This window comes from Anomalospiza imberbis, chromosome 1, assembly GCF_031753505.1.
Source record: "Anomalospiza imberbis isolate Cuckoo-Finch-1a 21T00152 chromosome 1, ASM3175350v1, whole genome shotgun sequence".
Classification (NCBI taxonomy): domain Eukaryota; kingdom Metazoa; phylum Chordata; class Aves; order Passeriformes; family Viduidae; genus Anomalospiza; species Anomalospiza imberbis.
Window position 1 is genome coordinate 8,496,691 of NC_089681.1, and position 27,785 is coordinate 8,524,475.

Below are 27,785 nucleotides of genomic sequence, written 5' to 3' on the forward strand. Positions count from 1 at the left end.
ACCTTACCAAGAACAGATAAACATGGCCTAAAGGACAAGTAAGATGAAATTAACGCAAACAAAAAACAAACAAAACCCCATCTTGAGTATTGCTATGCACTCTGGAGTCGCACGCACAGCACTCAGTTTCAGTCAGAACTGGCTTCTAATATTATTTTGTCACTAGCAAAAAAAAAACAAAACCAAAAAAATAAAACCTCTCTGTGCAACTAATGTCGCTATCACCTGCGGTGCGACTGTACCACCCCAAGCCCACCTGCCGAGCGGGAGTGCCGGGATGCGGGGTCGGAGCCTCCCAGCCCCGCACTGCGGGGGGAGCGACACCCGGCCCCCCGTTCTCCAGAGGGGCTCCCCTGCAAGCGCCGGGAGCGCGGAGCCGGGCTGGGAGCGGGAGGGCCGCGGCCCGGCGGGGCCGCAGCGCTCGGCACACCGGGGGAGGCCCCGCCGGACCCCCGGCCGCGGGCGGGGCCCGGCGCGAGCGGAGCCGCGGGCGCCGCCCCGCCAGGCCCGGTCGGCTGTCGGGGGGCGCCCGCGCTCCCTCCGCATTCCCTCCTCGCTACCCCCGCGCCTCCCCCGCGCTGCCGGCCCTTACCGCCCGCTCGGCTCGCTCGGGGCCCGGCGCGGCTGCCGCGGGCTGTCCGGCACGGCCGCCCCTCACCGCCCCATCCTGCCCGCGCCCCGCTCGCGTCACCGCCGCGCGACGCGCCCCGCCCCCGGCACGTGACCGCGCAGGGGCGGGGGGCGAGCGAGACAAAGAGCGGCGGCCCCGGGCTGGGACAGCGCCGCGGAAACGGCGGAGAGCCGAGGGAAAGGAAGGTGTTTAATTAAGGCACTGGAGCATTTCTCGTACTGGCAAAGGCTGAGGGAGTTGGGCCTCTTCAGCCCCAGAAGAGGCGGCTGAGAGGGGACCTTGTCCAGGAGTATCTGAAGGGAGGCGTCAAGAGGATGGATCACGCTCTGCTCGGTGGTGCCAAGGACTAGGACAAGAGGGAACGGGCAGAAACTGACGCACAGGGGGTTTCAGCCGAATAGGAAGAACTTTTGTGTGCAGTGACCCTACAGTGAAACATTGCCTAAAGGGGTGTGGAGTCTCTCCCCTGATTCAAGTGGACACAATCCTGTGCAATGTGTTCTAGAATGGCCCTGCTTAAGCAAGGAGGCTGGACCGAATGACCCACCGCTGTCCCTTCCAGTCTGACCAGTTCTGGGACTCTGGGATCTGTGATTCTGTGACAGGGAGAAAAAGACTCAGGGCAGTCACTGAGATGGTCCTGGAGGTGCCACAGCCTATGGCTGGTGGCCACAGGACAGCCCCGGCCAGGCAGCAGCCTCACAGTGGCCTGTCTTTGCCTCTTGTTTTTTACCCGTGAAACCAGCTTCATCGGATTTTCTTGCTTTTACTCATCCCAGCCTCCCCCCACCACCATGCTGCTGAGAGCTGGGTGGGTGCTTGGCAGCTGATGAAACAGCCCACTGCTGTCCCTGTGACACCCAGTGTTGTGGTGACTGCTGGGCTGCTTATCACTGTGTTCTGCTCTGCCTGAGAGACCTATGATAAAGGCCATGACCATGAGCCAAGTCTGGCATTTAGCCTCTGCATTGCTGTCATCCCAGTGCTCAGGGAACAATCTCATAGAGACTTCTCTTCTTCTCCAGGACGGATGTTCCCAAGCTTGTAATGGCAAGATCAGCATCATCACATCCCCATGGATGTGATCAGTAAAACAAATGTCAAGTTTCCACCAATTAATAAAAAGGCATAGTCTATTTCTGGAAACTGCACATTCTGGATCACAGTCAGCTTGTGACTCCTTTCCATTAAGTGACCTTTAAGAACTTTTTTCAGTGTATTGAGTTTGTGTGGCAAGACTTTGGTAGTGGGAGGCTTCTGTAAGAAGCTGCGAGAAGCTTCCCCCATGTCCACCAGAGCCAAAGCCAACTGGGTCTAAGATCCACCAGTGACCAATGCTCAGGCCATCAGTGACAGTTTTTTACCTCTGATGGTAACTGGTGAGTGATCTCAGGAGTGATCCTTACGACTGACCTCTCCTCTTGCCCTAAAAGCCTTTTGTTACATTTACTGTCCCCTGTCCATTTGGGAAGGGCAGTGACAGAGTGGCTTTGGTGGGAACCTGGTGTCTAGACAAGGTCACTAAACAGCAGCAGGACAGAGGACAATTTTTATGGTAGCCCTTGGACCTGTCCAGGGAGTACCAGCTGTGAGAAATATGCTCTGTGCTCACCTGAAGCCTCTGGCAGAAAACACCTGTAATGACCTAAGGTTGACCTCTGGGGTTCTGGAGCTGAGGGTATCAAGGGTCTGAGATGTACCAGATGTTCACAGGAAGGGGCACTTCTACACATAATGCAACTGAAGGTACATGGAATAAGGAGGTGGGATTGATCACACAGTGGGTTCAGATGAGGACTCCCAGTGCCCTTGAATGCTGAAAGAGGTCACCATTGAGTCAGGAGGCAGAGATTTCAGAGCATCATCTGAGGAGGTGGCTCAAGCCCCTCAAACCCAAAAGTATAATAAACAGCAAAAGTGAAAGGCAATATGCCCTGTTTACCAATGTTTCCTGTTGTGTTGTGCAAAACCATCTAATGTGGAAAGCTACTGGGTGGAGCACAAGTCAAGGACCAAATTAATTGATTGGACTTGTATGGATGTTTGGGGGAAGTCCCACAGACTAAGGGAACGACATCTGTGCGTGTGTCACTGGACAAAGAGGGGGATCATGACTGATGGTGATGTTGATAACACACCAGTGTGGTGGCTACTGCTGAATGTAATTTCCACAGTGTCAGGGCTCACTATTTTTTTTTCCCACTCATCTTCCCCAGCAAGTCGGCAAGGGGTGGGCAAGAGACTGGGAGGGACAGAACTAGGACGGTTGACCTAAACTGGCCAAAAGGATATTCCATACCATAAAACATTGACCTCAGCAAGAAAATCTGGGACAGAAAAAGAAGAAGAAGACTGGTGGGACATTTTCTTCCAAGGTGACCATTGCTGGGAGATGGAGGGGTATAGGTCTGCTGGTGGGAAGTGCTGAGTGCTTGCCTTTGAATTGCTTGGAGGTTTTTTTGGGTTAGGTTGTTTGGTTTAGGGAATTTTGCTTTCCTTCATTTATTAAACTGCATTTATTATTAGATCATGCAGATCTGCAGACATTTCTGGGGGTGCCGGTTGACAGCAACTGAACATGAGCCAGCAGTGTGCCAAGGAGAACAATGTCATCCTGGCTTGTATCAGAAATAGTGTGGCCAGCAGGACCAGGGAATGAGATTGTCCCTCTGTACTCAGCCCTGGTGAGGCCGTATCTTGAATCCTATGCTTAGTTTTGGGGGCCCCTCGCTGCAAGAATACATTGAGCTGATGGAATGTGTCCAGAGAGTGGCAGTGGAGCTGGGGAAGGGTCTGGGCCACAGATCTGATGAACAGCAACTGAGGGAGCTGGGGGTGTTCACCCTGGAGAAAAGGAGGCTCAGGGAGGACCTTATCACTCTCTGCAACTCCCTGAAAGGAGGCTGTAGCCAGGTGGGGTTGGTTTTTCCCCTAGGCAACAAGTGCTAGGACTTGGAAAAGGCCTCAAAAAGTACCAGAGGATGTTTAGATTGGATATTAGGAAAACATTCTTTACAGAAAGAGTGGTCAGGCATTGGAGCAGGTTGCACGGGGAAGTGGTGGAATCACCATTCCTCAAAGTGTTCAAAAACACACGGGGATGTGGCAGTGGGGGGCATGGGTTAGTGGTGAACAGAATGGTGCTGTGTTAATGGTTGGACCCAATTGTCTCAGAGTTCTTTTCCAACCTCAATGATTCTATGATTCTCACTTTTGTTCTTCCCATTCTCCTCCCTATGCCACTGCCGGGGGAGTGAGCAAGTGGCTGTGTGGGTGTTTGGCTGCTGTTCAAGGTCAATCCATCTGCTTCATTTAGTCCCCAGGAGGCTGCCTCCCACTTGAGGAGTCTTTATAGACAGACTGTTCAGTAGGATATTTTAGATTATTTGCTAAGATATTTTTTTTCCTCCCTAGATTTTCCCTTGTTACCATTTTCTGGAAGGTGGTGGCAAACAGAAGAGACTGAAGGAAGAAGGAGGCTTGAACAAAAACAAAGGAAACAAAATAAGAAAACAAAGAAAGAAGGAAAGGGGAAGGGAAAGGAAAGAAGGAGTTTTTTTTTGTTTTTTGTTTTTTGTTTTTTTTTAGTAAAATTGCCATTGCATTCATTTGAATTCTCCAGCTCTTACTACTCTTGGTGTAGTTTTGATGCAATTTTTAAATTTTAAAGGTTTGCTACAGGATAGTGAAGGTTGTTGTGTAAGGAATGAGCTCTCTTTGAGCGGCAATGAATGTGCAGCATTGGGATAGTTAGAAAAGTGGAGGTGCTTCTGTCCAAGGAGAGGGAATGGGGGAAGGTAAGAGGCCGTGAGGATGGAGCTGGGTACATGGGAGTCACTGAATCATGCTCTTGACTGTTGAAGGCTGAGTTATGCCATGGTGAGGGATGGGCTCAGAGCAGTATGTGGCACCCTGAGCATCACCTCGCTGCTGAGGCTGGTGAGAGGGAGCCAGAGCTGGCAGGAGGTGGCAGAGGCACAGCAAGCCCCTTGTATTGATTAATATGGACTAAAAGCTCATCTGCGCACAGAAAAGAGCACAGGGGGACAAGCCCATATAATCCCCAGCCCTGGCAGCTCCCAGGAGCAATCAGCCCTTGAAGGGCCCATTTCCTCAAGCTCAGAGGAGCACAGGGACAAATGGCAGGTGGGAGCCAAATTAAAGACTTAGAGGAAGGGACACCTGATGCAGGGTGCCATGTGTGACTCCTACCACACTGCCTTCAGAACAGCAGAAGTCCACTTGTGGTCCAGCAGCACAGGGCAGCATTTCCTTGCACTATTCTCAAAACATTTACAAAAACAAGGAGCCCCAGCCACTGTCCCCATTTCTTTGCTGCCATTCCATGTATACCCATCCCTGCCCTGCTGTAGCCCACGGGCACCCACAGCCCCTACTGGCCCTGATTTGCCTATCCCAGTGCCTCCCTAGCTCTGCCCATGGCCCAGGACCCCGATTCAGCTACACTATTCCACCATAAAGCCAGCAAGGAGCAATTTAGGTCAAGACATTTTTTATATTCTTTTAGTACAAAACCATATCTGATATTTTGTTTTGTCTCTGAGGAAAATAAGGCCTACATGGCTGCATTGCCTGTCTGCCTTCCATTTTCCCTTTCTTCACTTACTCCTAAGACTTCTATCTTACTTCAAGCTTGACACTGAGAGAGACATATCACATTATTCCAGCTTTTCTGTTAAAATGCTCAGCTGGACAGGGGAGGGTGACTGAGTCAACCTCTCCACGATGGAAAGACTCGGTGGTTATTTTCCTTCAGACACCAGAGCATGACAAGACAGAGATGCAGGAAAAGAGATTTCACTATTTCTGCTCCTCACACAATTTGGTGTTTAATCTTGTCACGAAGCATGTCTTCAGCTTCATCATGAATATACAGGCCATAAATTGGAAACCAAACTGGATGGGAGATTTTATATTGCCAGTCAGTGACTCACTGAGACTCAGAGGGGGGGAGAGAGGATTTCATAATCAGCTGAGCATGAGCTCATGATATGCTGTTGATGCTGAAAAGACTAATGCAGTCTTTGCAAAGCACATGCACATGGAAACACAGAGTAGGAGTAGAGAGGTGACATTATTGCTGCACTTGGCACCAGTACATTGTTATTAAAATAACTGACTGTTCAGAAAACCCATCCAAACACTGAAAGGGTTCAGGAAAGGTCTGGGAGAATGATCAAACACCTGGGAAAAGAAAGATATTATGGTGAGAAAGCCAGACAACAGTTTGTTTATTTTGCTGTTTGTTTTTTCTTGTGGGCGATTGGGTAAGGCCATAAAAGAACTACTTTAAATGTCAGATATTGCAATTGTGAGGTGACAGTCAATAGAATAAAACTTTATTGTTGTTTTTACCCTTATTATAGTAGAGAGGTATATTTAAAATTACTGCTGGTGCTTGTATTCAAATGGTGTCTGCACAGCTTCAGTCTGGCAAATGTGCAGCAGCACCTCTGCCCTGCTCTATCCATCTGCACAGGTAGCTGGGATGTGGCCTGGGTCTGTTCTGTCATCATCTGTCCTTCTCCTGCCACTTCCTTGGTCTATTTTGGCTCCATATCTGACATCAAGCTCTTATGGCTCTCTCTTCAGTTTCTCTGCTTTTCTTCTTCTTTCATCCCAGAAACTCCTTCCTCTCCAGAAATTCCTCCCTCCTTCTGTGAAGATTTCCATTATCTCACCGAACACTTCTCTTTCCTTTTAAAGCCCTAGATTTTCCAGATGCTGGGAAATACCCTAAAGTGAATGAGTTTTGAACCATCTGGCCTTGTATGAAAAAAGAAAATCACTAACACCCATAGTCATGGACACCATACAAAATAGTAACCCTGTGGGTTTGGGACATCAACCCCGTCTTTTTCTAGTTTTGAAAGATACAGAAACTGGACATTTTTTTACTGAATTGCTCACTGTTTCTTTGCAGAGTGCCTTTAATTCTGTCAGTGGTTTCTCTCAGAGAACTGGCTGTTTGCCCACAGGTGCTGTTTCACTGCATTGCTGGAGAGGTGGCATGAAGCTGTAAAGCAGAGGTAAGGTTCCCTACTGGCAGTATTTTAAGGGTGAAGTACAGTAAGGTGAGAATGCTAAGGAGTGAGACCTGGTAAATCCAGGTAGGTAATGAAATTTGCATTTAGCAGGTCGTTCTGACATTAGTGAAAGGGTCCCAAATCCACACAAAGGAAGAGAAGAAAGAGCAAACATTGGCATTTGATGGGGTTAAAGGAAAGCCTCGAGGCAGAAGTTGCTGCTCACCAGAGTGGTACCTCCTGATGCTCTGCATGGCTGGGAGGGAGAAGCTCCCTGTTTTCGATGCAGGCAGCTTTGCTGTGTCATGTTACAGTCTCACTAAACCACTTTTTGTGTATAATTTGATATTTCTTAGGGGTACATGGAATATTCACCACACTATGAATATTGTTTTGCAATTAATGTTAGACCTCTTGAGATGTAATTGTGCTTTTGCCTCAGAAACAGTGCTGCACAATGTGTCACTTACTTCTACCTTTCATATTGCAGCCATATGTCTTGGATAGTGTTTTGGTTTTAGAGGAGATTCTGTAGATTGAAATACATCAGTAAATATGTTACTGAATTTTCCTTTAATGCCTTGATGAGGGCAGTGCTGAACAAAAGCTGTAGTAATAATACCTGCTCTATGCACTGATTTCCTAGATTATTTCCATCTGAGACTGAAATGCAGCATACACTTTCTGGTGGATCAACGGAGCACTTGACCTACAAACATATTGCAGTGGGAAGATTTTCATGGTCTGCATTTCTAAAAGCTGAGCTCTGGGTGGACAGAATTTGCAACTGGTGCTGAAGGAAAACAGAATTCCAAAAATCACATGTCCAACCTGGTGGAGTCCAGGACTGAGAATGAAAAATACACATCACTTCTGTCAGCAGGCAATAACAATCACTTTGTAAAACTAGTGTGATATTTTCCTCTGTGGTCCCATGTAAACTTAGGTGTCCTCAGGGGTTGAAGGATGGTTGTAAGATTAGCGCTTTATGCCCAGCCCTGCCTGTAAAATGCCTGTAAGGCATTTGTTCACTGCAGCACGTGCTCATGGTAGGAGTCACTTGTTTCTTGGTACTTGGCCATTGGGTCTGTGCTGGCGTCACATGGGCAGGTTCCTGGAAGGCTATCGGAGTTCTGCTCTCTGTCCTTAATTGCCTTGTAGGCCACATTCAAATCTTTGATGTTTATGCAATGCTGGATAATATCCAGGCTGTAAAACCACTCTGCCTCTCGTGTTCGTGGTTTTCCACTAGAGACTGAGGCTGCCTGTGCTGTTGCCTCTCCCTAGCCATTGAAGTAGTCCAGGATATCACTTTGGATCTAGCTGGAAATGTGAGTCTGGCAAGGCCAGAAAAATTGCAAACAATACCAGAAGGGCCTGTGGACCCTCAATATAAGCCTCACACATTCAGACTTTGCTTAAACACTGGTATACTGTCAGAAAGGGACTCAGTCAATGTCAGACTACAGAGAGATAACTGATAAGGTTGCTGTGTAAAGACAAGCATTTTAAAGAACCTTATTAGAGTATCACTTCAGTTGTTACTGGTCTTCATTTATGCCTCACTCAGTAGGATTTATTACAGAAATTACCAAATGTCCAAAAGTCTTCACTGTACACCAGTACAAGACCTACATCAGTACAAGACCCTCTGTTCCATGTAGATCACATCAGGGCTGTCATAGAAACCACCCAGGTTCCCAGGTACAGTGGGCAGCAGTGCATGGCCACCTCCAGAGGAATATTAATTTTTATTTTGGGACTCAAAATGACACAAGAGAACCCCCAACCAAAGATGAGATTTTCTGTGTCTAATTAGAGCACCAAGAAGGTCCCTAAAGCCCTGTATACCTATGTGGCCTGTTCAGCTTTTAAGCACCCAGGGGCTGCTATGCAGGTGGTGTGTCCAGCACTAACTACAGTGACATGGGAGATAGGAATATGGGCAATTGAGTCTTCTCCATGTCTTATGGGTTATTCCTGGGTTGGTCACATAGTGATGGGTGTTAACACTTAGAGCTGAGAGTCAGCAGTGCCCCCTACCTGCTATAGTCCCTGTCCTTTCCCTCTCAGTCTGTGTGTCCTAAAATGTGTCATGTAGATGTGTGCTGGAAGTGTGATGACCGGTGAGCTTAGGAACCATGGGTGTACACCATTCATACATCACCTCAAACCTGTTCCCACTCATTCTGTGCTCAGACCACTGATTTGTGCATTAATATTTCTATTCTCTGCAAATCCGATGCTGCTGGAGCACAACTGGCCAACAGCTGACTCTGCCCTGGCTACTTGTAGTCACAGCAGACACTGCAGTGTGCTGACTCATTACTTTTGTCATCCTTTATAAAATTGAGTCAGACAGCTTTTAGTACAGATCTGTGTGTTTGTTGCTTTTTTTAGTGTTCCTACCTTCTTGTTCAGTAATGGTCAGATCTTGTGAGGAAATTTATGAAGAACTCTAATGAGGACTCACCTGAGTTCTGTTAGAACCTTGACTAAATTCTGCTTTGGCTGATGGATTTGAACCTTTTCCATTTGTTTTCTTTCTCTGACAAAATAGGTTTTAAAGCAGTATTTTCAGATGCAGGGTGGGAGAGTTACAGATTCTAATGGAAACACTTCTTGTATTTTCCCCATGTCTATTTTTACACTGCTCTTGTGTCATGATGTGGCATTTTTCCATGTCTACATCAGGTTCTGATACCAAGGAAATTTCTCTATGGTACCATATGATCAAGAAGCAAGGAGACATGACACAGATTAGTCATGGCTTTGTACAGAGAAATATCATTGTACATCACAGGCTTAATTGATTTAGATCTTTTTTAAACATTTTTTGTCTATCTGGACTGTGTCTGTGGCATAATGCAGAGGTAGCTGATGTAGCATTATTGGAGGTATGCTCTTGAGATCTAAGTAGTATGGATGTATCAGCAAGCTCAGAGCTAATACCGAATTTTACATTCATTGTCTATTCATTGTACGCCACCATGCAAACAAGAAATGCCCTTTTTTGCCTGTTTTGCAGGAACAATTAAGATAAAATAATGAATTTGGGGGCAAAAATCAATCCTGAAAAACTCAGAAAGTCTCTGATAGAGTTTGATGGGATTCCCATCTGATAACATTAAAAATGGATTTGTTCCACTTCAAGGCAAATTTATCTTTGTTCTGACTAATTAATCTTTGTTCATACAGCTGACCTGATAAGGTTATTAAAGTCATATATGATGTGACAATTCTGTAACCTGCACTGAAATGCTAACAATACAAGATCAGCCTTTTCTTGAAATTGAAATAAAATGTCTAGGTTTGTGATTTTTTTTTTTAATTACCAGAGTTCTTCAAATATTGCTAAGTGTTTCTGCTGCATAAAGGAATGTACTTAGCTTAAAACATTATCATTCACAAAGGTGAATGAAAATGGGTCTTAGTTTGCCCTGCAGCAAGACTGCAGGCAAGGAGAGTTTCATAGACCTTCATTTTGACCCTGTGAAGCTCCTCAGAGATTCTCATGACCAGCCCTTCCCCTGCTGGATTTTAAAAAAAATTTCAATTAATTTTCAGATATCTCAGAATATCTTTTTTTACTTTTGAGTACTATATAAGCAATATTGACACAGACCTGTGATATAGGAAAAATGGCCTCATTTGATGATTACTGAAGCTGGTGGACAGTTAAAGGTTGTCACGTTTCCAGGAGGTTTAAAGAGAGTTACAGGAGCATCACATTACTCTCAATTATATTCAATCGATAAGCATTCCACTCTCTCCACCACGGCCACTCAACTCACTCTACCAGGAAAATACCCTTCCTGAAAATTGTGTGTTTAGCATAAGAGTACACTGCATTGAGTTGTGCTAAAAGCTCATCTGCATGCTCACAGAGGAACACAGAGGGACAACAGTGGGGGGAGGAGCCCAAAGAATTCCCTGCACTCAGCTGTTCCCATTCCAGAAGCCATCAGCCCATCAAAAGCCTTTCTGATCAGCCAGAGGAGCCTGGGGGCACCAAGGCAGGTGGGAACCTGAATTAAGATTTCCAAGGAAGGGACACTTTGTCTGTTGGGCCTTTCCCAGGGCTGTCCCAGAGAACTCTCAGCCCTTGTGGCCAGGCATGGAACCCATCCAGTTGAGTTAACATCAGAGCACCTTGGGACTGGGAGGAGCTGCTGCCTGGGGCATGGCGCACCCGTGGGCTGGGATGACTCTCTGTGGGCTGCTGAGGACCTGGGAATCCCAGCCAGCTGTACCGGTGTGTGTGATGGTCTGCACCACCAACTGGGCTGTGGGCTGAGGGCTCAAATGTCCGGGTGCATGCAACTGGTGAGACTGGGATGTAGGGGCAGCTGTTGGGCAGACAGAGTTCCTGAGCCCAGCTGCTGAAGCGAAGTGTACAGATGTGTGTATCTGCACATTCTCACTAGAGGACCCCTGCACTGTTCAGCAAGAGAGGTGAGAAGGATGAGGCTCCTGGTGCTGTGGGAGTGCTCTGTGCCTGTAGCCTGCGTTGCCAGCTGTGCGTGTAACGTGGTTATAAATGCGCTGTGCACGTCCCTCCTGGAGGTACTGCTCAGGCTCAATGCTGGTGGGACCCCAGACACAGAGGTGCCCCAGCCCCACCTCCCTTGGACTGTCAGACCCTGCACAATTTCTTGCATCAAAAGCAGATTGAGTCTGGGAGAAGTGTACAAAGATGGGTGGTATTTAGTATCGTAATTTCTAATTTCCTTCCTTTTGTGGGTTGAATGGTAATGCGTGCCACAGGCACAAAACTACTGTAAATAAGCTTGTTGGTGTACTCATTTTGTAAAATTTGAAGCCTGGTTATTGTTGAGATAGGGCGTGTAGTGGAGTGAGAAATTTGAGGAGCTACAGGGTGAAGAAAAAAAAAAGCTGTATATAAACCCTTGTGTGTGTGTGTATTAACTATAGTCTAGTAGGCACCTATAAAACATTGACCAATGCACAAAGTTTATGCATCAAAAGCTTGTGGAACAGTGAGTTTCAGATACAAATAGCAGTGATTAAAAAAGAAAACACCTCCAAGCCTGAATATGATATAGACAAAATATATTTTAACTATACAGACAAACATGGAATGCCAATGTCCTTCAGAAAAGCAGTTCAAGCTTGGAATTAATTGCTTCCTGGTGAGAAGAATAAGAAAAGAAACCAAAAATTTGCCCAAGGAGTAAATTCCTGTGTGTACAGAAATTCTTCTGTAAGTGACCTAGTTTTAAAGATCATTGGGAATTTAAATTTATTGCCTGTAGAGAGGCAGGGTGGCCAGGGAAATGCTGCTGTGATGAAGCCCAGGCATCCATGGAAATAGTGCTGGACTTAATTTCCTCATTGACATGATTCCACTAAATTAAAAGAACTGATGTGAAGATGGACTATGTCCCTATTTTCATGTTTGACCAAAAGAATATTAAAATGTTCATTTTAGTTTAACTCACAAACAGAAGGTGTTTTGCAACATCCTAATTGCCTAATTCCTATTTTTGTTTCCTTTTCTGGGAGGTGAGGTTTTTACATTCTTTTTATCAGTGGAAGTATTTTTCCTTCTCCAAGGGGAAAAAAACCCACAAACTATCATAAAATCAATCATATTTTACTACATTTGTGGTTTTATTTTTTTATCAGTGATACATACAGACATCAGGAAAGAAAACTACTAGATCATTTTATCTATTTGGAGATGAAGTGTTACCCCCTAAGGCTGTACAAGTCAGTGTCAAGCAGCTGATTTATATTACTTTTGTATATAATAGTTCTGTAGCCAAATCCTTTGATTGCCAGGATATCTTATTCAGGCTCCATTTATCTTATGTGGATTTGACTTTGTTTTTTATACTGTAAGGTATGATGAATGGATACCTTACAGAGTATGAAACATTTAGCATGCAGCAATGACTATGTTTACAAATGGCTTTATTCCTTTCTCCTTTCTATGGAATTTATTGCATGGCATATACTTGCAGTAATGTTTTCAGCTGTGAAACGTAGCTCTGAACACGGACCAAATGTATCTTCTGTACAATAGTGCTTTTGCAAAATGTATTGTTATTATTTTTTTGGTAACTGGATCATTTTCTTACATCAAAGCCTGTCAGGTTCACAAGTATTTCAACAAATTGAACGATTTGTATACCCAACTTGAAAGTTTTCTGTGCGAGGTAGAAAAGCAAATCTGAAACAAAACTCTGTGTCACTGCTGAGAAAATGTTCTGTCTTTGTTCTGTGTGCGATCATTGGAGCGAGACGTTATTTTGTAGTGATTCTTCTCGTTGGCAACAGCCGGCAGGAGCGTTCACTGGGCTAATCTTTATCTTCGGTATGCTCTTCAGAACGAATGCCTCTGATGTGAAGCCACTTTGCAGGAAATGTGACCTCATTCGGGCTCGGGGCCGCTGATTGCACGGGTTGTTTTCAAAAGGAAACAGGGGACTTGCTGGACCTGCCTTTGCGAAGAGCCAGGGCTGAGCTCTGCCGGGAGCTGCTCAAGGAACAGCCTCCACCAGCCGTCCCACGGCCTCTCGGGCTGATGAAGAGAAAATTTTTGCACGCATGTGTTAATTGTGAAATGGACTTTCCAGGTTTGAAGGACTTTAGACTTATTTATCTCTTAATATATTTGTCAGCTGAGGAATAGCTAAGCTTTTGATTCATTTTTGTGCTGTTCTTCAGGAAGTTTTGTGGGTTTGTAGATGTTGCTACCATTACCTGCAGGGAGAAAAGACAAAACTGCTTTTCAAAAACAACAGATAAGTGTGAACAAATGAAACTTTTGGTAGACACTTGTGTTTGGAAGATAAAATAGAATAAAACTGGTTGCCTGGGTTTCAGCTATTTCAAGAGTTAGCATTATATGTTGGTAGGTACTAATGTAAATATTTAGATTGTACACGGAAGGCATCATTGGCTTAGACACTAATTTGATTTTTGGAGGGAAAGACAGTTAAAACTGACTGGTTTGGACAATGACTTTTTATTTATATTACAACATGAACTTTTGTGTGTTTTGAAATCCAAAGGGGGTTGTTGCCTTAAATATTTATTTGGATTCTTGACATAAAATGTTGCCACATTCACCTCAGATTTGCTTATAGTGAGATTTCATAGAGCTGTTGGCTTTTTCTTATGCCATAGTTCAGACTTGTGTTGATGGCTCATTTCGTGGATTACAGATCCAATACCACTGCTCCATTGTACAGTGGTGGTTGAGAAGCTTTGTTTTGTCATGTCATTACTATAGCTTCTCACGCTATTAATAGCACAGAAATAGGACTGAATATTAAACAAAAGCAGAACACTGTGCAGCATTGTCTACAACATAACGTTTCCATGTTTTCTCCATCACTGATTAAATGATTTTCAAGAACTCTCTTCATTAGGCATGAGCCAAAAATTTTCCTGATCACGGTCAGCAAAAAAATCTGTTGGACTGCCTGTTCTATGACTGTTCACAGAAGCTTGATATTATCGTTACTTAAAATAGTTTAAAAGCAAGTTACAGCTGCTTATTAGCTGTTCTTGAAAAGAGGGAAATGCCTCCCCTCCCCAGTAGTACATCTGCATGTGTATATTGCTCACTTTCCTTTATAAATAGATGAATATACTCTATTTTATCTTAACTTTTACATCTCTGGAGAGTGGCAAATAAACATCCTGCAGAGACATACCTTGCAAAGTTATGAGAGAATTCAAAGGAGGAACAAAAGGACTGTGGTTTGTTCTGCCACTGTGATCAGTATGTGTCAACACTTTCTACTACCCCATAGGAAAGCTGCCACTCCTAAAAGTTACTCTTTTTTAGATGTTGCTACTTTTTATTATCATAACTGAAAGAATTGCGTGCAATACAGCTGTGCAGTGGGTTTCAGTTGCTGGAAAGTTTCAGTCTCAGATTATTAAAGAATTGTGATAGATATAACTGATCCTGACATATACTTCTATATATCCTGTTCAAACAAATTTGTCCTAGAATCAGTTACTTTTGCCTAAGTGAGAATACATTATAACTAATAATTTGATCAATATTGCTGATACTATCTTACACATCCTGATTTTCAAACAGAACAAAATAAAACATGCTTCAATTTATTTTTAAACTATTTTACAGATAATCTATATTCCCTGTTACCCTAGGGTGTATGAAACAGTCCTTTTCAAGATGTATGGAACATCATATGTTGCATCAACTGCAGGAGCAAATAAATTTGGATACATTTGTCAGAGTTTTAATAAAAATAAATACCTTGTGGAGGGGATCTTTTTTGACTGATAAGACTTAGGATTTTGCTGGTCTTAGTTTATACCCAGATCTTCAAACTGCTTGTTGAGTCCTTCCTGTATTTTCTTCTACAGTTTGAATGCATTTCTTGGTTTTGAATATAAGATTTTTTACACATTTAAGAATCATGATTTTGCCTAAAATAAGAGAAATTATTTCAGGAGGTAGTTGTATGTTAAAAATAGCTCTAATACATGTCAAAATATGAAATAGATCACTGATCCTACTGTTTGTACAACTTGCTCTGTGGCGCTCTGACTGATGCTTCTGGATCTCTCTGTACCTCCCACCAAATTGTTTCCATTTTCTCCTCCTCAAGTTATTTTTGCAGCCATTAGAGCACAATTCATTCATGGTAAAGTGATTTTTTTTCCAAAGGGTAGGAGAAGCAGTATGTATGGGACCAGGGTAATGGGACTGATTTGTAAAAAACATCCTGAAGGTTTCACTTCTCTTTTTTCATCACCTTGCCAGGTCCCAAGGCTGAGTCAGCCTTCACACCCATCCTTCACACCCAACTGAGCTCCCAAGGAGGTTAAACAAAATTACCAAAGTGGAAGCCCTAACCTTCATGTCTTTTCTTTGCCTCAGCTCATAACTGAACATAAAAATATAAAATTCTCTTAGCCCAATCTCCTCTCAGAGGTTAAGGATGGGCATTTACTAACAGGGCTGTAAATCTGAAGCTCTAAAGATTCAGGAGAGAAAAGGTAATATAGGGAAAGATCATATATTTTATCTTTTCATGTAATAATAGACATAAATTCGCCCTATGCATAACCCTTGCTCATATTTCATAAGATTGATTCTGTCAGGTGAGGCACATCTAGCAGCACTTTGCACACTTCAGCCATGGTAATTCAGACAAATCCTATTTCCTTAGTCTCCTGCCACAATATTACTGTCAAATATTTGTCACTGTAGCAATCCCTGTGCTCATTGTGCTATGTCTGCAATTTTCATCTGAAAAATATAATGTAGTGGTAATGATGGCCTTTCCTTTCTACTTTGTGTCTAGTGCCAGTTCAGGTTCTAGCTTTGGCATGAAGCAGATTTCTGGTAAAACACCTTAAAATTACTGCAGTTATTGTATTTGTGTCCATAATTATTTCTCTCAAGTCTGTTATCTGGCAGAGTATCTGTATCTGGGCAGAGTACAAGTATCTGATTTCTGTTGGCTCTGATTCTCTGTTCTGGTTGAGATGAGTTTCCTATAAACACTAAGTCTTTCCCCGATTCCTTCATGTGTTTTCTCTCTTCTAATTCTTCCCTTAATTTTCTTTTCATTTTTAGCTTTTTTAAAATTATCTTTCTGGTATGCACAAGCTACCTGTCAGTGAATATGATAACAATTCCTTGTTATTTCACCTTTGCCTCTGCAGGTTCAACACCATTTAATGAAAAGCATAGACACAGCCTCTCAAGACATATTTTTCCAAGGTACTAAGGAAAGTTACACTTGCTTAATTTTATTTTTGTTTTGGCGTAGATTTTGTAAAAGTCCTTTTGGGCCACTGAGAAATGTAGTGCTGATAATAATTTAATTACTGCTCTAAATTGAAGTTCAGAAGTACTGCTATGGAGGTTGGAAACACTGGCTTTGCAATTACAGGGTTTTGAAGTATCTCTCTTCCATCTGCTTTTCCCTACACTGAAATTATGGTATCTCTCTGTGGCATGCCATATGGGGTAGTTAAACCTCTTACTGAAACACAGGTCAGACACTAAATCAGTCCGGTGTCTTCCTTTCTTTCCATGATGTCACTACATGGCAATTTGGAACTCATAGGTGTTAAGAGGAAAGGTATAATCATAAATTACATTTTAGTCAAACTAAGTACAATGTCTACAACTTTTAGATCCTTTCACCTTTTTCACTATTCCCTTCTATTTTAAACACCAGAGAGTATATTTTTCTGTGCTTTTCTGTATTTAATCCTAAAGTCAATTGTGTTTCAGTGCTGGGTGGAGCTATCACAATGTGTGGGCTTTATCCCATGTTGTTCAAGCTGCATGGCATTCTAGGATTTGTGAGAATTAAATGTCACATTTCTTTAAATCTTCACCAAGTATAGCTAGTTTATCAAAAAACAAGTAAATCCTGCCTGGCTCAGGGGCACCCAGATTCTGCCATGTAGGGGAACCCAGAGAAGCCAGATACTGGAATGTCTCTGATGGCTCCAGGTCTGTGTAGGTCTGGCAGGACTCCTTGGCCAAGAGCACTGCCACAGAAATACACGGAGCACTTCTGAGCTCAAGCTGGCTCCATGCTTCAGGAAGTGCTCCCCTGGCATGTATCCCTCCTGTAATCTGAAGCTCTGGAACATGTGATGCACACGTCAGCTGGCTGAAACCCCCTAGTACAGAGTAATATCATTACATCCACATATTTTAAAACTATGTCATTACCAGTCCCTATCAGCTTGAAATGTAAATTCATTACTATTAAATAATGGGTTTACTCTGTCCAGACCTTCTCTAAATTAGAGGCTTTCATTTCTCCTTTTCAGTTGTGCTTGTGCCTTTTTGGATGACGATCCTGCCTATGAGTGCTCCAAAAATCCTCTGACAGGCTCCCTTCCTACATGCCGCCGCAGCCCTCGACTGCTTTCTAATGGTTATTATGTTTTGACAGAAGACAGTTTTCTGTCTGATGAAGAGGGCAACATAACACTGACACCATCCCACATAAGTGTTACGTATAAAGAGAATTTAGTTCGGTAAGTGAACTATGTGAAGATTTTACTCCATGTTGGCAATTGCCTCCACATCTCTGGCCTTATCTAGAGGTGTATCTGGAGGTGTCTTTGTGTCTGTCGACATTTTGCTTGGCCTAAGACCGGCATTACTTCTGATTGGGAACATCTCAATTGCTTTAGAGAGTGTAGTGAATGAAATGACCTGATTTTCAGTCACATCTTACTACCTAAAAACTCTTTAGTGCAGTGCAATTAGTGTTGCTATAATTGAAATTGTGTCCAATAAAAGAAAAGAAGAGAGCTACGGCTCATTTTGTCACTGGGGTGTTACTCTAATAAGGACTAAGAAAAATGTATATATATATATAAATATCTTTGTCTAAAACACACACATGCACATATATATAAATAAAAAGATCTGATCCTGGAATTCTTACTCAAGGAAAAGCATCTCATGATTCAGAAGAACGACAATTTAGAAAGGTATGTAAAATGTAGTTCAAAAAACCTGGAATTCAATGGATTTAGACTACCCCAAATAGGATACAGCAGTGAAAATCACAGGTAGCACTCACAGTACTATCAGAGAGCAGTAGCTGTGATATCATTTGGTACCACAGTACCCAGTATCATAACAGCATGATCAGCCCCGCTGTTAATACATTCCCTGACATATTGTGATGTGCAGCAGCCATTCCTGGTGAAGTGCCCAGGGTCAAGAACAGGGCTGGGAGTAGCACCCAGAACCTGGTTCTTTCATACAATTCCTGCAAACTTTAGAATTCTGTCCCTGCTCAACAAGAATAATTAGCTCTATCCCTTGGCAACATATCTTTTCTTTCTAGTGTATTCAGGCGAAGGAAGAAAATTCGTCGCTCTCTTGGCAGTCTGTTCAATCTCAGTGCCTCTAGCTCATGGCTCAGCTCCACCATTCCCAGAAGGATGGATTTCTCCCATGTAGAGGATCCTTGGCCTGATGGATGCAGTAAACTAGAAGCCAGTCACAGTGATATTGGTAAGCCTGGATCACATACCTGGTAATCAAGATACAACATTGCAGTCTGTGTTTAGTGTGAATTGGGTATCTCTTTCTGGAAGTTATGCAGGTGTTGTCTGCCAAGGTGTGCAGGCAAAGCATAGAATGAAATACAGAATTCTAAGGGATAAACAGAGCTCCTGGCATTAAAACTGAGTATGAGTCTGCAAAGATCTCTGCCAAAAAGTCTTTTTTTGACTGAATTTGAATGCAAAGTCATCACCAGGAATGTTTATTCTGGTGTGATTAATACCTGGCACTGTCTGCTTTCACCTGGCTCTTTCAATAGCTTTATCTGTTATGCTCTATGCAGTTTTGTCTTTACTCTCCGTATTTTCTCCTGCATACATTGGAACCCACCAATTCCCTACCCATAACAATTTGCAACTTCTCCTGTGATTCAGTAATTAATTCCTAAATTCATTAATACAAAGTCTCAGAGCTCTTCTTTTGTGCAATCTCAGTTATACATGCATTTCTTGTAGGTGATTCAGACTTTTCTTCTGAATATAATAACCATGTGTCACAAAGGCAAATTCCAGCATCTAATGGAGCATTTCTCACCAAAGATGGTGAGTTTCTTCATTTTGAGGAACCATGTTGTGCTTCAAAATCCTGCTCTTCATTTATGATAAATGCAAATGAAGAGAATTGGAGCAATGCAGGTATGTTATATTCTTATTCTGGCATGCCTCAGTTTTAGAGTGAAGTGAAAATAAATTAAAAATATGGATCTGGTCCCTTGCAGAATAGAATTTATTTACTAAAACATATATTTTAAATTAATTATTAAAAGTAACAAAATCATAAAACTGGTATTTGATTACTATCCCCTGCTCACATCTTTCCCTCACCAATTTTTCAAAAAAAAAGAGGAGTGAAGAGGAAAATGGAGGAAAGGGCATGGGAGCAAAAACTGAAACAGGCAATTATGCAGAAAGGCTTGTTTTCTGAGAGCATGGAGGGCACAGTGTTTCTGTAGTTGTGGGGGAAAAAGACTCCTGAGAGACACTCAGAGCATGAAAATTAGGTTTCTGCTTTGAATCACTCCAGGCAAGTTCTCTTTAAAAGCAACTGAAGAGACTGGTCTCACAGGCTGAAGGTAGCCTTTGCAAACACTTCCTGTCATATATTTACTTTCATTAAAACTCATTATTTTCCTGATTTTTATTTTAGACTCCAGGACAGTGAAAAATGTCATTTCTCAGATGGTTGCACTGATCATGTGTTTAATCATTTCAGTATGTACAAGGTAATTTTTATTTCTTTTATTTTCTGTTTCTGACATGAGTGCTTGCTTCATTTCAGCTGGTGAATAAAACTTAAATAAAGGGTCACATTTTCAAAGTTATATGTATCTTACTGTGAAAATGTATTTTCACATGATAGTCAATGCAGGCAAATATCTGAGCTATATAGATATGCACAAAAATAAGAAATATGTATGCAGATATGAAAGCTACTTTGCCAAGTACGTTTTGACAGGGGTTTTGGCAGGCTGAGAAGAATCAGAATGGATCCATGTCTTTCTAAGTGGGTTTTTCTCTCAGTCTGAATGCTGAGGTCTTTCTTTCCAGGAGATTATCTTCAATAGTTTACATAATTTAAAGTTTCAAATTACAGTTCACCTACCAGAGTTCAGAGGGTTCATCCGCAAGAGCCCTTCCTCCTCCTCCCACCCAGGCTTCACCTCTTTTAACCCAATATGCATCCCTTGGTTTTTTTTAACCTTTCTGGGTACTGTTATGTTCTCAGATATTTTCTGGGAGGACTGTCTGCCACTTTGTTGCTGATGATTTTAGTTTGTAAGTATCGAATTTCTTTATTTCCAACATAATTTTTTTACTAAGTCACATCTGAGGACCAAATTCTTTCCTTGGATGTATATCCATGTGTCTTAATGATCCTAATAAGAGCAGTGTATGGTCAAATGGGGACAAATGTAACCTTCAATCCATTACAGCATTTTGCATTTTAATTTCACAGTTCTTTTGTCCCAAGATGCTGCTGTGTCATCTTTCTTCAGTCTCGATACATTCTTCAAAACAACTAAGTTTTGGTAAGTGGTTTCAGTGTCATGTGATGACTAGAGGAATTTAGAATTTTTATATTAAGAAGTGGAGGGAGATTCCTCCTGTTGTTTTCATGTCAGAAGATAGATGGGGGAATCTGAAGTTACTGATGGAGCATTTGGCTTTTCCAGTTACTGATCTGTATTCATATAAACTTTCTGTTAATTCAAAAATCTGCCTTTTCATAATGTGCAATAAATGTTGTAGCAGAAAAGGGAGGTAAACCTAATATGCCATAACATGGTGCAGACACAGTCCAAGCAGTGTAATTTAAGATTCCAGCAGTGCACTTTCAAGCCTTGCACTGAAGTCCACTCCCAGACCTAGCCTTTTTTTTAACTGGAAAAAATAAAACCCAGCTAATTATGATGCTTACCACATCACCAACTTCCAGGGACTATAGAATTGATATAATTTGGCCTCTCCAATGCACCATTACCTCACACATAGGCCTTCATGCTGAGAGCAAGTATGGATGTGCTGGATTTATGAATTACCATTCTTTCACCATTTTTGCACCACAAAATTCTAAATGTCTAGAATACAAAATGCTTCTAAGACTAAAAGGTTTGTTCTTATCTGAATTTTTATGGGCTGAAAGTGAAGCTCAAGAGGATCTTTTTTGTTTCTGAAACTGTCAGGGTTCAAGAGATCAGTGTATGCCAACGGCACCAAGACAATCTGGCAGACCTCAGCCTTTGAATTGGTTATGTTGGAAGTCAGAAACAGCAAGGCACAACTTGGACAGCCCCAGTGCAATGACAGTCCCACTTTTTGACAGACCATGTATCAGTTTGTTGCTATGCCTCTAGTCCCTAAAACTCTGGCTTTACCAAAGCCACCAGGTCAGGACCAGTGTGTTGCAAGCACATGTCCCAAAGTGCTGCTTTCCCTCTTCCTAAATAGCTTAGCCCTTAGTCATAACAAAGCTGTTCTTCATAAGAAAAAAAAAAAAAAAAAAAAAAAACCACCAAAAAAAAACCACTCTGAGAGCTTTTCAGCAGCAGTTATACAGAGAATGCCTCTTTTGTGTTCATCACAATTGAGAAGTTACCTGCTCAAACAAGTAGTCCTGCAGCTTAGCTGAATTTGTCAAACAGGAACTACTGATAATATATAATAATTATAAGAAACTGGGATTTAAATGAAGACATACAAAAATGTATTCTTCTTTTTTTCCCCACAGAAAATAATAAAAAATAAAGAAGAATTGGTAAGTACATGTTTAAGTTTAGAAAGAATTCCATATTCCATATTTTTGGGGATGAGTCCTATTATGGACTCCTATTAAGGTCCAAACATACCAGAAATGTTCCATGGACTTTTCATAAAAAGAAGGTTTAACCACAGGACCCTTGCCAGTTTTCACTGCAAATTACTCCACTTTGATGTCTACAATTCCTTTTTTATTGCATTTGGATTATATATTTTCTTTCTGTTGTCTGGCAGCAGTGTCTAAATAGTGTTAGCTGTTAACAATTGCTGTGCTTCAGCCCAGAGAAAACATGTTTTTCAGTAACAGGCAAAACAAGTCTTCCTTTTCCCAAGTATGAACTGAACAGCAAGACCAGGTGCTGTGCTGCTCTGAGCTGGTTGCATTCCACTGAAGCAGTGAAGCAGCATCAACATGAATCAGTCCAGAATAGCTGAAAAGCACTTAGACATTCTTCTATTCCCCATTCTTTTTCCTCATCCTCACACTCCAGTTTCTGTTTATCAAGCATTTCTAAGACTCGCTGCCGCTCACACCCTTAAAAGAAGAGTTTTAAAAGAAGAGCACTGATTTATTTGTACTTGGAGTTGGTCATCCCTGTCTTGTTTCTGTTATTTCCTTTATGTCTTTACTTTGTACAGTTAAAAATGAAAAGATGGAACCAAGTGGTGCTGTGCCCAGTTTGTGTTCCTTATAGTGTGGATAGAACAGCCTTCTTCATCAGTTTCCTGGTTGAGTGCAGTTCAGCTTCTGAGATCTAAAGGCATCGGCACAGCTGCAGACACAACCTGGAAAACCTTTCAGCTCTTAGAAGGAGGGTGTTAATCCTGGGAACAAAGCATTTTAGAAAGGAGTGCAGGCATTTGATCACTTTGCCTATGGTGACAAAATGTCCTACTCACAGCATGCCAAGCTGGGGGCGCCATGTATGGCACTTCTTAAAGTCAGTGGAACTGTTTATGTAAGGACTGATACACCAGAGCTTGAAAGTTCACTCTGGTTTTGAAAGCCACTGTCAATGTTAAGCAAAGCAAGTGCAACAGGATGGAGTAGAGAACTTGGCATTTGTTGTGTGGCAGGACTAAACTAAATGGAGATTGACACAGGTTACTGCAAGACAGGACCTTCCACAGTTCAAAACATGCTTGTCTCTTGAATGTCATAAAAACTTAAAAGCAGAGTTGTTACTTCTGTGCATTTTGAAATGACTTCAATAATAGTTTTCATTTTTCCTCCTCCTCCAATTTATTTTCATAAGCTCTTCAGCATCGAACTCCTGGATACCTCCTTATGGCCATGGTTACATGTTCCTGTGGAAAAAAAATAACAGATTTGATAGTATTCTTCCTCCAAAGCACAATTTATTTTAGCTTTATTTTTCTTCTGGTTAAATAGGGCCTTAGTTCTTGGTGACTACCTAAAAGAAATAACACAAAGAAGTGCTATATCTGTAGGATATTATCTCGATAATGAAAAGTGTTTTGTAATTCCTGTGAAATATTTTTTTTTAATAAAAAGTATGTAATCTCATATTCTATATATTAATTTCTTGTTACAACATACTATCAAAGATAATGGATTTGGGTAATGGCTGAGTACATGTGACAACTGATATATTATACAACTAAAACAGTCCTTACAATAATCATCCTCATATTTACTTATAGTTAATGCACTTGAATAATATTGTAACTGTTAAATCATTTCTCTTCTTTATTTAAAGTACAGAGACAACTGAGAGTAAATATCACTATGTAAAGTATGTATTTTGTTATCTATTTTATGCCTATCATAAAAGGTCCATTACTAAAAAACTTTTAAAACTAAAGGATTATAAAAATTTTTAGTGTTTAAATAATTTCTTGAAATAATAATCTGGAAATTTAAATCCCATTCTGAGAAAAAAGCCTAAGACTGTAATTACCCTGCAGTCATCAAAGCAATTATGCTGAAAACTAGAAAAGAAGAGTTCATGGTAAACTCATTAGTTCACTGTAAACTATCAAAGAAAAAAATCTGATTAAGATTGGAAAAAAAGGTCTACAGTAAATTGCTATAATCTATCTCTTAATAAATATGAATTGTAAATTAGAATTGTTCTGATGTGGAGTGAGAGAACTCGTGGGACAATTTCTCACTTGGAGTTCAAGGGCTAAAAATAAAGTGTTCAGGATCTATTAAGATCTGCCTTCCCTGATATTCGTGAATGTTGAATTAACAAAGTTCTAGTCAGTTACCAGACTGGTTGGCTTTGGCAGTTCCCTTCTGTATATTCCTATGGATATAAAGACATGCCTCATCGTTTTTCTCTGAAAAGAGGCACAATCATATGTTTCTTCCTGTTGGATAAAAATTTGAAGTCAGGATTTTTCTGATGAAAAACTGAAAAACAAATTTCTAATCTAAATGTGTAAATCCAGACTTTCAGAGGCAATAAGCATTTGCAGCTTCTGGTAACTACAGTATCAAGCCTAGGATAACTGTGGAATATAATTCTCTCACCATAAAACCATTTATTGATTAGTGATTAACTGACACATATACTAACAGAGAAAACAACTAGAATTTTATGGGGTTTTTGTCCCCAGTGATTAAACATTTACTCCACTTTAATATAGCACCTTATTTGGAGAAAAAGAATCAAATAGAAGTGCTGAGATGTAGATTTATACCCCACTGTGTATTCTTTTATACAGTATATTGCTTTTTTAATATCCATGATCTTTACACCTTGTTTTTAACTCTCTTACTTCAGCTGTGTTCAGCTGAATTTCAGGGTCATTCATGAATGCTTTATAGGTGAATGTTCACGTGGAAGATGATAAAAATCCTGGAATGTCATCAATATTAATGTTCCTGGTCTGTGAGCAAGTCTGGTTTGTAGTTATCCTGAAAGCATTACTCACAGAAGCCAAACCATACAAAGATTAACATCTTTTATTTAAGTCATATGGGATAAACTACACGGTACAGAATGCAGGTTATGACCACTAAGTTTTGCAGAACTTAGTCCAGTTCTGCAAAATCTGCTTTTTGATGTACATTTTTATGAATTGGCTGCACGATTTTGTAAACCTCTTTGCACATTTCTATATACACAGAGCAAAACTGATACTTCATTTATATTCTTTTTTTATGGTTTCTCATGCTGCTTTTTCCCCCCCTATCTCTGGCATTTCTATATCAATAAAGTTGTTCCTGTTCTCATTTCTTGTACTTGAGAATGTTTTTTAGTAATGAAGATTGTTATTATTAGAAATTGCATATATTTCAGTGAATTTCTTCATGTCCTGCCCTGCAGATTGTGGGTTCTTTGGGGGAGGGTTTTTTGGTACTTTAGTGCAAACATAAAGCCTTGTTTTGTACTGGTGACTACGTTACCTAGCACCACAGAAAAATAAAATAACATAAAAAATAATATTTGAAAAAAACAGTAATTCAGTAGGAAATAAATAAAAATACATAGGTTTAAATTCTGAGCGGGTATCAATCAGCTGATTTACAGCAGCCAAGACTCTAAGCTGCAGCATTTCAACAGCTTTGTCCATGGAGATCAATTTTCTGGGGTTGGAGCACCTTACATGATTGTATATATGGACTAAGTGAAGACATGTTCAAAATACTTCTGTATTAATAATGCTATAAATGCTAACACTATAATAATAATGCTATAAAGCTTCTTTTTGCCATTACATAGAAATTACATATTGTGTTTTACACATGTAACAAATAAATTTGTAATATATTAAACTGAATGGTAAACTGAATTTCTTCACGACAGACATGCCAAAGGTGACTTTTTCTTCCTTCTCATATCCAGTGTCCTGTTTATAATGTGGTTCTTTACGTTATCTCTGGCATATACATTGCTTCACGCTAGGATTTCAGGCTTGTGCTGCTGAAAACTCTGGGTACATAATTTGAGAAAAAAAAGAACAACTGTGTGGAAATAAAGACCACAGCAAATAACATACTTCAGCACCTAAATTTGCCCTGTGTGTGCCAGACCACCAGGTGAGGACCAGTGTGCTGCAAAGACATGCTCCAAAGTGCTGCTTACTGTCTTCCTGAATAATTTAGCCCTGAATCACAAAAAAACTGCTCTTCACAACAGAAAAACAAAAATACTCTGAGAGCTTTTCAGTCACTGGTGCACAGAGAATTCTTTTGTGCTCATCACAAGTGAGAAGTTACCTGCTTGAAGGAGTCCTGCAGCTGAACTAGATTTATCAAACAGGACCTATATAAGTACTGATGTAAAAAAACCTGTGGCTTAACTCAGGACATAGAGGTACAAGGGTTTGGAGTGAAGTTGAGCTGGGGAGAAGGGAGAAATAGAAGGAGGGTGGATTTAGATTTGTCATTATGTCACTATCCTACTCTGTTTAATTGACAAAAAGTTAATTTCCCCAAATTGAATCAGTTTGCCCATGATGGTAATTGTTGTTTGATGTCCCTGCCTTTATCTGAATCCCTGAGATTCTTATCATATTTTCTCCCCATCTTCTATTGAGGCTGGGAAGTGAGAAAAAAAAAAGAGCTGGTGGGCACCTGGCGTCCTGCCAAGTCAACCCACTCATCTTAGTATTTGGTAATTTAATTAATTGCAGATTTTTTATTCCTTTCTTCAGAATTATCATCTAGGATACCTGAAAAAAAGGAAGAACACTTTCCCCCCTTGATTTTAGCTTAATCAATAACGTAGGCATTTCAATGTTATACAACATAAACACAGGGTTTAAAATACTGTACATAGCGAAAACAAGATTTTTTCCTTGTTTGAAATCAATAGTTTGATTGTCAATTCTGCTCCCAAGTAAAAGAAAAAAATATTACTAGCGAATGATTATTATTTGAAGAGGCCTGCGGATTGATATAAATGCGTAGGTAGGAGAATTAGTGGCCCTTTTTTAATGTCTGTGACTCTGTGCAAGGGGCCCTGGGCCACATCCAACCATCCGTGTAAAGCTCGAGTGGAGCTGTTGCTTATCCAGTCCGATAGGCCAGGACAAGTTCTGTGGAGTCAAAGCGCATTAACCACTTCTGCTCCTTTGTGTCTCATCATCTCCACAAATCTCAGGAGCCTTAACTCAATGGCACCTGCATACTCCTCTAATCTGCAATACAGCTAGAAAGCTGCAGAGAGGCTATGGGGAGTTGCATGTTTACATATATGTTTACATCAGAGGTAAATGGCTAAATAAAAGAATTTGATAGTTATAAAAATTCCTACTGCCTTATTCAAATTTAGAGGTGGATTTCCCGTTAGTAGAAGGTGACCTCTCAGTTTGATTAGACCTTTAGGTTAATGAAGACAGGTAGGAAATACAGAATGACTTTCCTGATGTTACCACTTTGATCTGATGCCGGTTGTGATCCAGAATTGGAACGGGCTGCTCAGGGAAGTGGCGGAGTCACCATCCCTAGAAAAATCTGGAAGAGGTGTAGGCCTGGCGCTGGGGGACATGGTTTAGTGGTGACTTGGCAGCGTCAGATTAAAGGGTGGACTTGGTGATCTTACTGGTCGTTTCCAACCTAAACTATTCTACGATTCTAAAATTGTAAAAGACTGTGAATCACTGGAACAGGCTGCTTTCACAAACAGCGGAAAACAACCTTTCAGCCCAAAATGTGTGAGGCAAACTAGCTGACGGATATGCAGGAGGGGGACAGAAGTGTCACGCAAAGGACGAGACGTGAGATTTATGCCTGAGGAAAAGACACCGGTCTCCGCCGGCCGAGGGACGGCAGGGCCGGGAGGCGCCGCAGCTGCGCTCGGGGTTACAGC

General features: G+C 41.4%; 2 protein-coding genes and 1 long non-coding RNA gene across 13 annotated transcripts in view; 1 reads left to right on the plus strand and 2 right to left on the minus strand.

The window, feature by feature from the left end:
* The window catches only part of PHF20L1 (PHD finger protein 20 like 1), a 52,630-nt gene extending 51,883 nt beyond the window's left edge, over window positions 1-747 (minus strand). For 8 of the 10 annotated variants that reach the window (XM_068180714.1, XM_068180774.1, XM_068180706.1 and 5 more), the window contains exon 1: window positions 593-724. The gene's annotated coding sequence lies outside the window, so the exon portion shown is untranslated. Of the gene's footprint in view, window positions 1-2; window positions 122-592 lie in introns of those variants that run through there. The other 2 variants (XM_068180754.1, XM_068180687.1) reach the window with 2 other exon arrangements.
* A 10,531-nt stretch (window positions 748-11,278) lies between these two features.
* On the plus strand, window positions 11,279-21,102 carry TMEM71 (transmembrane protein 71). 2 transcript variants are annotated; one of them, XM_068180788.1, is made up of 8 exons: window positions 11,279-13,280; window positions 16,360-16,417; window positions 17,488-17,697; window positions 18,522-18,691; window positions 19,198-19,377; window positions 19,889-19,964; window positions 20,468-20,517; window positions 20,699-21,102. In XM_068180788.1, exons 1-8 carry the CDS (start codon window positions 13,229-13,231, stop codon window positions 20,773-20,775), a joined length of 873 nt encoding a protein of 290 aa, XP_068036889.1. In that variant the 5' UTR covers window positions 11,279-13,228; the 3' UTR covers window positions 20,776-21,102. The 2 variants fall into 2 exon arrangements, with proteins under 2 accessions (XP_068036889.1, XP_068036898.1); XM_068180797.1 differs by lacking the exon at window positions 20,468-20,517 and having other exon boundaries at window positions 11,280-13,280.
* A 990-nt stretch (window positions 21,103-22,092) lies between these two features.
* Window positions 22,093-27,754, minus strand: LOC137468780 (uncharacterized). Its single transcript, XR_010996180.1, has 2 exons — window positions 27,335-27,754; window positions 22,093-23,307 (listed from the first exon to the last, which is right to left on the minus strand). It is a non-coding gene; the product is annotated as an uncharacterized lncRNA (long non-coding RNA).
* Window positions 27,755-27,785: the final 31 nt, after the last annotated feature.